Source organism: Neurospora tetrasperma (genome assembly GCF_000213175.1).
Source record: "Neurospora tetrasperma FGSC 2508 unplaced genomic scaffold NEUTE1scaffold_1, whole genome shotgun sequence".
Classification (NCBI taxonomy): Eukaryota; Fungi; Ascomycota; class Sordariomycetes; order Sordariales; family Sordariaceae; genus Neurospora; species Neurospora tetrasperma.
The window spans coordinates 19,844-31,502 of NW_009799099.1; the positions used below are offsets into that span (position 1 = coordinate 19,844).

The 11,659-nt window shown below is 41.4% G+C and overlaps 2 protein-coding genes across 2 annotated transcripts; one reads left to right on the forward strand and one right to left on the reverse strand.

Moving 5' to 3' along the window:
- Positions 1–454: 454 nt before the first annotated feature.
- Positions 455–2,398, forward strand: NEUTE1DRAFT_74789 (uncharacterized protein; the record flags this gene model as incomplete). Its single annotated transcript, XM_009849113.1, has 3 exons — positions 455–701; positions 783–1,334; positions 1,383–2,398. The coding sequence occupies 3 exons, from the start codon at positions 455–457 to the stop codon at positions 2,159–2,161; spliced, it is 1,578 nt and encodes a 525-aa protein (XP_009847415.1).
- Positions 2,399–3,643: 1,245 nt separating this feature from the next.
- NEUTE1DRAFT_134113 (uncharacterized protein) lies at positions 3,644–4,863 on the reverse strand (the record flags this gene model as incomplete). The annotated part of the gene is made up of 2 exons (XM_009849114.1): positions 3,644–4,552; positions 4,621–4,863. 2 exons carry the CDS (start codon positions 4,861–4,863, stop codon positions 3,644–3,646), a joined length of 1,152 nt encoding a protein of 383 aa, XP_009847416.1.
- Positions 4,864–11,659: the final 6,796 nt, after the last annotated feature.

An 11,659-nucleotide genomic window follows, 5' to 3' on the forward strand; every position in this document is an offset into this window, starting at 1 on the left:
ATCCCATATTTTCCCCGATACCTCTAGTCTTCCATTTTCCGTCCTTCCCGTCGCCAATTCCCACTTGATCACTCATTCCTTGTTTGTGTGTCCTCAGTTCCACGCACCACATTGGTTGGGCGGAGGGTGCGGAGGGTTTGTTGATCCTACCTTTTTTTTCCTCTTCCGATCCATTCGTGTTTTTCCTCCTCGTCTCCCTTTCATCTTCAAAAATACCCTGGTCTGGTCTCACCTGTTGCACCACCGCCGCTTAGTCCGACACCCGGCATCCCTTCGTCCCTTGCAGGTCAGATCCATCTTGTCACCTGGCCGAGCCACGGGTCTCCTCGACCAACAATCGAATACGAATACATTTCTCCTCGACATCTATGAACACGGCCACTTTGATAGAACAACATCTTTAGTAGTCCTACTTCAACACACCTTCGCACACCATACGAAGGTTCCGATAGACATGATTTACACCCTCCGGCGGGCGACCATTTTCGTCACCGCCCTCACCATCTTCTCCGTCTTGGTCCTAACCTTCCTCCCGCGCTACCTCAACCCTACGCCTCCCGATGCCGAAGAACGAAAGCGAGACAGACAATGGGTCAACTCCTCCCCATACTGGTTCGATCGCCAGGTCTGCCGATACCTTGGCCTATGCGGTATTCAGCACATCCGATGGGATGCGCCCACTCTGCCCGGTTGGGGTCGGGGTCCCAGCTCTGACCTCGACATGAAGGAAGAGATAGCCAAAGTGCTCGGTGTTGGTGACTGGGATGATGACGGAGCAGCAGTCTTTGTCAACAAGCCCGGCACCGAATCTTGGGAACATGCGCCAGGCCATGTCGACCTCAAGCGCAAGCGATCCGAGTCTTCCGACACGCTCCAAAAAGTCCCCCAGTACGTCCTCGATCATGCGCCGCTCGTCCACCTCTACTCGGGCGAACACTTTTGGCCTTCCGACATGGCTGAGCACGTCAAGCACATGGGCCTCCTCGACGACGAAGACGGGTCGGTGAACAGGACGGACGAACTTGATCTGGGGAGTCTCGCTAGGCTCAACGCCAAGAACGGCACCGTCTTTCTGACGAGCATGGATGATGTGGAATCCAGGCCCGAGTGGCTCCACAACCGAGCCGGGATCCCCGTCGAGTATGAGGATGACGATGGCGATGATGAGCACGACGGAAACCCCGACAAGAAAATCCCCGGAAACAACCCGACTGTGCCTACGGACGGAAACACGTGGTGGGACGCCGACAAACAGCACCCGCCGAACCGGATCGTCGCTCCTCGGTATCGCAAGGGCGGTCCTTCATGGCGTCGCGAGAAGCGCTTCATGCAGGGTGACGATGAGCCGCAGCGTCCCATTGGCGGCACCCCTTCCGACGGAGACAAGAACAAGCCCAACCCGAGCGGTTATTCCAATGGCCCCGCCGTGCTCATCATTGTCGACAAAGGGGCCGGCATTCTGGACGCCTTCTGGTTCTTCTTTTACTCGTACAATCTGGGGCAAACCGTGCTGGGCATCCGCTTCGGCAACCACGTTGGCGACTGGGAGCACTGCATGGTGCGCTTCGATAACGGGATCCCGAAAGCCATGTTTTTGTCCGAGCACGCCGGCGGAAAGGCCTACGCTTGGCCTGCTTTGGAGAAAAAGGCTCAACCCAACGGCAAACCACCCCGTCCGGTGATTTATTCGGCGGTAGGAAGTCACGCCATGTATGCCACGCCTGGCTTGCACCCCTACGTCTTGCCGTTCAAGCTTCTGAAGGACGTGACCGACCGCGGTCCTCTCTGGGACCCTGCTCTCAACCACTACAGCTATTGGTACGACTACGAGGCCGGGCTGAACGAAACCGAGTCACCCTCATCCCCTCAGTCGCCCTACCTTGGCAACCCTTCCGATCCTCCAAAGGAGTACACCTCCCTGGTCCCCGCGGCGGATAATCCAAAGGCTCCAACAAGCTGGTTCCACTTTGAAGGAGCGTGGGGTGATGACGTCTATAGTCTGGCGGACTATAGGCAGTGGAGGCTGTTTGGCGAGTATCACTACATTGTCGGACCGCTGGGGCCCAAATTCAAATACTTGGAGAGGAGGAAGGTGTGCCAGACAGACAAGTGTACGATGCTGTGGAGCATTGAGGATGGAGAGAAGAGCAGTTGGTATTGATGGCGGGGATTGCATGAGTCTTTTGGATGTGCGCGGCAGTAGAAGGAGTTGGTTTTGCGTTGCTTCATTCTTTTTCTTTTCTCTCTTGGTTATTGCGTTGCTGCTTTTTTTTGCGACATGATTGATACCTCTACGATACCCACTGCTCACTTGCATGGAAAGCATGGAAGAAGAACTGTTTACACATACAGCATTGGTCTCATGGCCTATACAAGGAGTTGACGATGATGGCGATCCATGTTGGACACTGATCGGCACGGCATTTGATGGCCCGCCCTGTGGGCACGAGGCGTCTAGATACGGCGATGACATGATAGAGCATGATCTTGACTTTGACAGTGACAGGCGAGAAGTTTATACATTATTGAATTTACTGCACTCGTTTGTCTATTTGTCCCGGCTGCTTCCGTTTCGACCTCCATGCCCCATCCCGTTTCCCTTCAACCCTTTGTCAATCTGTCAACCTGTCATCTTCAACGCCATCCTAGATGCGTGTCACCACACCTGGAGCCTTGAGCAAGACGTGTTCGGAGCAGTCATCTCGCGCCATCCTGATCCCGATTGAGCGGATGAGGAAGGACTTGTTGGGCTGACATCTACGCCACTTGTTTCATACGTGATTTTTCTTCCAATCATACAAAAGCCATCACTCGTCTTTTCCTGATGTTGCTCGACGGCTTTCGCGCGGAGACTTGCCCATTGGTCGTCCGTTGTGCGCCTCCTTGGCGAAGTCCGGATTTTGGCGTTGTGGATGGAGGGGGTCCAATTCCAGTTACCGGGTCAGTTATCCCGCTATCAGTCACCCTGCCAGCTTTGCGCAAGATGCGTTAGGGCGACATCTCAGTCCGAACTCGGCTCGTCGAGTTACTGATGGACCAGGACACGCCGCGACATCGATCCAGTTTAGCGTCATTGATCTGGCGTTGGTTTGTTCTATTTCTCCCGCGACATTTTGGCCAGCACTGCTCTTCAATTCTAGACCACTCCCTTCCAACTAGCACAGCATCGAAAACTCTCAGCGGCGACAAAAAGAAGACGACTTAGGACAATCAAGCAAAGCAGTCATCACCAAAATCACCAGGCAAAACAATCAAGTGATGTTTGACTCTTTTTATTCATTCACTCCAAACCAATCCTTGCCAACAGTTCGAGTAAACGGCCTGGCCAAGACCCTCGAACAAGATCCGTTCCAAGCTGGAAAGATCTAGCGAAAAAGAAGCAGAGAGGGAAACTAGTATCTACATGCCCAATCCTTCCAAAAATGTGCATCCAGAAAAAGAATCCCTCACTTTTGTTTTTTTTTGAGTGAGAGATTTGTGCACCAGAGCCTTCAAATCTGGTCACTACCTCGACTCATCATCCATCCATTTCCTTCATCCATCATATCATTCCAATCATCAACCATTACGCGATGCGCATCCTTCCCAGACTGCGTCTCTTTCTTTTAACTTGGGTAAAGGGGGAAAAGAAAGAAAAAACCGCTTAAGAAGCGGAGGGGTTGCCGTTGAAGGCAAGCTTGTTGACGGTACCGGAGGGAATGCCAGAGATGACGCCAGAGTTGGCGGTGCTGGCAATGTAGGAGCAGAGAGCAGCGGGAGACTTCTTGCCGAGGAGGGTGAGGAGGTAGGCGCCGAGACCGGTGATGTGGGGAGTGGCCATGGAAGTGCCCGAGATAGTGTTCTTGGCGGTGGTGGAGCCGATCCAGGCCGAGGTGATGGAAGTACCCGGGGCGAAGATGTCGACAATGGTGCCGTAGTTGGAGTAGTAGGCAATGGCATCAGCCGAGGTGGTGGCGCCGACAGTGCAGACGGTGGGCTCGGAAGCGGGCGAGTAGTTGGCGGCGTTGGCACCGTCGTTGCCGGCGGCGACAGCGAGGAAGACACCGGCCCGGACCATGGCGGCAGCGGCGCTGTTGGTGGAGGCCGAGTAGCCGCCGCCGAGGGACATGTTGGCGACGGTGCCGTTGGGGCAGTTGCGGCTCTGCGCGTCCTGGGCGACAAAGTTCATGCCGGCAATGACACCCGAGTTGCTGCCGGACCCGTTGGAGTCGAGCACCTTGACGGCATAGAGATTCGTCTTCTTGGCCACACCATACGTGGTTCCTCCGACAGTACCTGCCACGTGCGTGCCATGGCCATTTCCGTCCGAGTTGATGCCATCGCCGGCGTAGTTGGCGAGCCAGGTAGCGCGGCCACCAAAGTCGCTGTGGGCGGTGTTGATACCGGTGTCGATGATGTAGGCGCAGGTTCCGGCACCAGCGGAGCTGTCGTAGACATAGGTGGTCTTGCCCTTGGTCTTGGAGGAAAGACGGGCGAGACCCCACGAGGGGACGGAGGACTGGGAGGTGTAGGTGTTGATGGTGAAGACGGCCTCCTGCTCGACGTACTCGACCTGTTGGGTGTTAGAGATGCCGGCCAATGCTCGAAAGCAGAGGACAGAGCGGAGGACAGAAGGCTTACCTCGGGGATGGAGCGGATCTCATCAAGGGTCTTGTCGTCGATGCGGCCGGCGAAGCCACGGAAGGCGTGCTTGTAGACGTGGTCGGCCTTGCTGTTGCCGAGCTTCTTCACGGCCTTGTCGAGGTCGTCGTCGGAAGCAGTCTCGCGGAGCTTGACAATGTACTTGCCGGGAACAGCCTGGGTTCCGGCGCGGGCCTCGAGAATGGGAGCGCGCTTGTCAATGGGCGCCGAGGGGGCGGCCATGGCCAGAGGCAGGAGAGCGAGGACAGCGGACAGCTTCATGTTTGCTGGTGTTTGAAAGGCCGGGAACCGTTGAGAGGATGGAAGACGAGAAGGAAGGATTGAAGGAAGGCTGGATGGTTGGAGTGATGAGGAGATTGAATCGGAAACGGGGGATGATCTGGATGATATTTATCCTCGACTTTTGCCACCAGATGTCCTTCTCATCTTCTTCTTCCTCTCCTCCTCCTCCTCCTCCTCCTCAAGTCCCCTCCATCGTGATGCTCCAACGACCTTCCGAAAAAAGAGAAGCCGCTCTTGTTGATACTGGGCGTTGGATGGAGGTGCTGACAGAGTGTCGATCCGCAGACGCAGAGCCGGATCATGAAGTCTCGGCGTCGCGGCGCGTAACATCGATCTGGGCAGGACGACAATCACCCACCTTCCGGGTTGGGATTTACAGCCGTCCAGCATCGATACCACCCTCTGGTCTCCAGCAAGAACCCACACGTGAGAACGGGCCCTCCCGAGTTGTCTGTCTGTTCGAGTCAGCCTCTCAGCAAAGCAAGAGATGCCGATCCAAACTCGACATGGACGACATGATTGGACTGGCCGAGAGCGGGAGATTCGAGAGGTACCTGACGTTTCGGGAATGGTGTTGGAGCATCACATCAAGGATTCTTCTGTTCCTGGACCAACAGCAGCAGTCCCTCACGGCCGGCGACTGTCATTGGGCGTGCTTCAAATTTGGCAAGTCATGATCGATATTGGACTCTTGTCTCAACGTTATCGCCGACCAAGCCAAATTTACCTAGAGGCATGGCATCAATGCACAGACGAGCAGGCTAAAAAGAGCAAGTGTCTTTGAAGCCAAGCAACGGCTGTGATTAGGTATGGACAACTGGAGGACACCGAACCGGAAGCTGGTTGAATTATCGAACTTTTGGGAGGGTGGCATTCTCAAAGAACCTGGTCATGCTTAGGGGGTCTATCCAAGTCCCAAAAATGTGCCCCACTCCCCCCCTTCTAGCCTCAACTCTAGCCACCGCACGGATAAACACCAATATTACTTATAACTTCTGTAATCGCGCTTAGCGCGCGAATGTTGCGGGTGGTGCGCGCTAAAGTTGCGGGCTCGTAAGAGCTGGCGGCCGGCATTATGATAACTATGCTAGCGTTATTATGTATAATACAAAGTTTGAATTAAGTTTCTGAAACTTTTTATATAGTATGTATATAACTAGAAGAATCTTGCCTTAAACTATTATATAGTTATATATAATATTAAAAGACCTTATATTAAGTATTATAATTTACTATATTTAAATTAAGTTTTATATATTCAAAACGTTATTTAATATTTGTAATAATTATCAAAAAATTTTATTATTCTTGTTACTATTATTGGATTACTATTTTTCTTCTTATTATTTTAAAGTCTATATTATTTATTTCGGTGCTCAAATAGTGTGGGAAAGTATTAGGGTAGTTAATTATATAAAAGTAAGATAATAGGTAAAAAGCCCTTTGGAATTGTAGGAAGAAAAGAAAATCCTATTAGAATAGTAAAAATATAGTTAATAAATATATTTTTAACTATTTAGTAGTAGTAAAGAGGTCCTTATTATTAATTCTACTACTCTTATTACTATTATTATTATTATAATTATTATCCTTATTATACTCCTCCTTATTTTTATATTCCTTATTCTTACGCTTAACTTTAAATTTAATTTCAGGTTCGTCTATAAGTATAAATAGAATGCCTAAAAAAGCCTAGGTAGTAATATATTAGTAGCGAATTAATCATTATCCCATAATTCTAAAATATTTCGATTTAAATTTACTAAATTATCTCTTATAGTACGTATATTTCTAATTATATCCTCTATATACTTTTAGATTAGAAAAGCTATTTGTAACTACTCTTTTATAATTATAGTTTAGCGGGTAAATAGCGCTAACTTTCTTTTCTTATATTTTTTAATATTAGTCTTTTAAAGGATTATAGAATAAGGAATAATATTAAAAACCTATTGGAAAATAGTAGGAATAGGGCTAGAAGAAGTAGAAATAGTATTATTACTATTATTATTTTTATTCTATTTACAAATTTCTTTAATAAAGGCTTAACCTTACTTAAAAAAATTGTCGCTATGCTTCTTAAGTTTTATAATACGATTCTTCTCCTACCAAATTTTAAATTTAGGAATAATATAAGGCGGGACTTAAATTAATTAATATTAATTAAATAGTAATTAAGCTTTTAATTTATAATTTTGCATTAAGTAGTATAGTTGCCCTTTATATACTCCTAATAAATAGATCCTATACCCTTTTAATTAAAGTATTTCTAAATTTCACTATTTATATTTTTAATAATTTTAATTATATAAATACTATATAATAAGCCTCTCTCCGTACTAGGCTCTTTCGCTGCTTTTTTATTATTGGGGGTAGGTATACCCTCCTTTAATTCTGTATTATTCGTTTATAATTTATTAGTATTTTGAAAGTAGCGGATAAGTATTATAGTTTATACGGGCCTTTTTGGGAATTCCCTTCTCTTAATTTCCTCCTCCTTTTTTATTGGAACGTGTGTTGGATAGTATGTTGGTAAGTTTAAGTATTAGATGATAATATTAACTATTATTTAAATTTACTTAATAAAATAATTTTAAATATTTATAGTAGCGGGAAAGATATATAATATAACCGAATCTACTATTTATATATTAATAATATTAGTAGAGATTAAATAGATAATAGGTATATAAGGGGATACGTACGAGTGTTTGTAATTGTAAGGTTGAAAGAGGAAGAAGGAGAGAAGGAGAAAAGTATAAGAGTAAAGAAAGTATATAGAAAGGAGGGGTAGGGGTTTCCTATTTGGGCGTATTAACTTAAGTAAATTTATTTTGAATGATACGTTATATAGATTTTATAATAAGACGTATAAATAAAGAGTTGAAATGAAAATCGTAAATAGAAGATACAGATGGAGGGTATAGTTGATTTTATTATATTAATATAAATATAGGATATTTTATTTTTTATTTCATTATTTATACGAATAATGCGGGGAAGTAGCCTATTAGTAGCTTATAAATTTCTCTAATATTATTAGAAATATTGACTTCTATATTGCAATATACGTAAAGAAAATATATAGGATGGATGACAATAATATATTAAATATATATAGTATTTCATTATTGATTTTAGATTAAAAATAGTTATAGAATATTAATTATAAAAAGTAGTATTTAACGGTTATTAATAAGAAGTATAAACGTATACTTCCCGATGCGGGGTAATAATTATATTATTTACTATACTATATTATAAATTATTATATTCTACTTGTTTCTAGAGGGTATTGCTCGGGAAAAATGTCCAAAACTTATAAGTTTATACAACTCTAAATACGCTTTAAAAAAGCATCTTTTCCGCTACTTATACGTACTTTATAATACCTTTATATTCCTAAATTAATTAATAAGATTAAAGTAGTAAAATAAAGAATTAAGTTAGATATTAAATACTTATATTAAAGCAACTAACTAGTAGCTATTTTTTATTTTACTCTCTACTACTCCTAAAATCTAATCCGCGCTTCATCTAATAATGAGATAAGTTCCTCTATCCTTATAGTACTAATAACGTTAACACTCTCTCAAACTATAAGGTGAAGGTTATCTAGCGCTCTGATAGGGTAACACGGGTGTCTTTAAATATTACAATGCTGGTGCATATTGTAATATTAAAGAAGAAGATGTTAGAGGAAGAAAGGCGTAGCCGAAGGCCGGCCTGCGCGGGAATCCCTTTATAGGAATTCCCTTATTTTATTACTAGCCCACCTTATAGGATGGGTCCATGCGACCGGGCAGCCAGGCACGTGAGTAGGCACGTGCCTAAGCGTGCTAAAGCCTCTAACAGTAATAAGTATAACTACAGTTATACCAAATCTACTCTAGTCAATTGAATCTAATTATATATATAATACATCCCGTATTAAGTCCCAGCGCCACAAAGAGAAGCCTATCGTCCTCAATAGGGATACCCTCACTTTCGTTTTAGCGAGTATTGTAGGGGCTCTCTCTCCTCTTCCTTCCGGTCCTTTTTATCTACGAAGTAGACTCTATATTAGCCATCTATATATAACCGGGTTGCTCCGGATCGGCGCTCATCTGGGCGGTATTTCTAATAGTCCTCCACAACGTCCTTAGGCTTCTTTAAATCCTTCGTATCCTTCCAATAGTTATTATAGTAATTATAGCCCTTCTATTTAACATAATACCAAATCTTCCCTTTAACCTATTTATACGTAGCGATTTTTTCGATCTTATAGCAAGGGGCCTCGGAGTTTAAATTTAAGCCGGGGCTAGAGTTGCTTTACAAATCTTCTACTAATCTTAGTAGGGGAATTGTCTAGCTAAATAGATTTTGATTATTAAGTATTATAATAAAGTATACTACTAAAATAACGGGGTATATTTTCATATTCGGTAATAATTTAAATTAGTAAATAAGGCGACCGACCTTCTTAATAATTTTGAAAGGTCCTAAACGTTATTAAAAAGTCTTTTATAAAGAACGTCCTAGCAAATAATATTTATAATTGAACTTTAAAAATACCTTATCCCCTTCCTTAAATTCCAATTATTAATAGTTAAAATTATAGCAAAATTTAGTATTAGTAATAGTAAAATCTATAATTAATTAGGCTTCCCAGCGGATGTACTTTCGAATAGTAGGGTTATTAATAAATTAATATAATAATTCAATCCTACTAATAAGAATATTTAAGGGTCCCAACAGCTTGTATCCAAATAGATACTTATATAGCGAAGCCTTAAAGTTCTTAATAAATACGCTATTTAAATTCTATGATAAGGAAGGGATAATTAATAATTTATTATAACCGAAGTCGTATATAAATACGTAGAATTTAATTATAATTTCAATTATTTTATTCTTATATTCGGCTCCTCTATTTCCTAAAGGGTAATATACTATTATTATAAATAGTTTAATGCCTATTATAATCTATATACTACGCTAATATACTAATATAAATTTATAGTCTCGGTCCGAAATAATACCTATCGGAAATCCCCAATTGTATAATAGTATTATACGGATTATAATAATTCCTTATTCGATAACCGTATAAGTTTTATAATTAAGGATTAAAAGGGATTCTTTTAACGTTTTATTAATAATAGGTATTAAGGTATTAAAAGTATTATGATTAGGTATTTATTATAATATATTAGTTATTAAGACTTTTAGGAGGCTAATAATAAAATTAATAGAAATAATTCTTATTAGTAAAGCCTTCTTAGGTTAAATTAATTAGTAGTCGCCAATAGGCGTATTATAATCGGTTTAATTAAATTAGTACGCTAGGTAGTATTCTAAATATTATTTAACTAAATAAGCCTTATTAACGAAAAATACTCCCTATAGCTTATATATTATACGATTGCGCCCAAAGTAGTACTTATTATTATAAGCTACTTCTAGAACTTCTTTAATAAATTTATAAGGGATATAAAGGTTTTTAGTTCCGTCTACCTATTGGTTGTAAATAAGGCCGTCCTTTAAGAAGAAAGGATACCCGGGTTTAGAAAAAATAATATCTCCGTCCTCGGAGACTACCTTATATTCTTTTAAATATTTTATAACTTTAGTAAATTTCTTATTAGAAGCGTAGACGGCCGTATAGGTTTTACGGACCTTAAAATTGATTAACGCTTTAAAAAATACGTATTATACGTTATCCAAATAGAATATTCGGTCTTCGGTCTAAATATTATTGAAAACGGGCGTACCGTCGGGGTTTTTATTACTACTAATTATTTTTTAAGTAATTAAGAATATTTAGTATAAAATTAAATTTGCCCAATATATAGAAGACCTTTAATTTATATTCGAATAAATAAATCGAGGCGTTGATTAAGCATTAATTAGCCCTATTAGTTAAAATCATTCGTAGTAACATTTATTCTATAATACCTTTAATTACCGAATAATCCGTTAGTACTATAATAGGATTCGTATAAACGTAGAACTAAGTTCGTATTTTTTTAATAGCCTATATTAGATATACGACCTCTAATTCTAACGGGCCGTATCTTATTTTAATTTTAATTAATACTTTGCTCAAAAATATTATAAAAAGGATTTAATAGAATAGTATAATAATTCCTTTTTTTTATTTATAGGGTTCTTTAATATAAAAAGCTATAACGCTAAAACCTCGTTTAAGGGACCTATTAATTTATAGAAATACTAGGCAATCTAAATCTAAATAGTATAAAATAGTACCGTTATTATATACAGCATTTTGTAAAGCTTCGAAGGCGGTCTTTTCGGCTAGGGTTAGAAAATAATAAATTCACGTACAATAGGCTACTCTTTGGGCTAGCTTTCCGGCCTCTACCTTACCCGTTTTACGACCCTCGGTTAGGAGCGCAACTTTCCGAATTTAAAATAGTTCAACAATCTAAGCATAGTACGGGATAAAGTAATATAAGAATCCTATACTACTAATATATTATTCGAAAGCCTTAAGGTTATTAAGGAAGGTTAGGTTTTTAAATACCTTAATATATTCGTTAGTAGTTAATAAACCGAATCTATTTATATAAAAACCTAGTAATTCTATATTTAGGTAGCCGAAGTACAATTTCTTAAGGGATAAAATAATATTCTTACTAGTAAAGAGTAAGAAAATAGCGTTTAAGTATTTAAAATAATCTTTAATAGAATTTAATATAATAATAATATTATCAATATAAACTCTATAATAGTC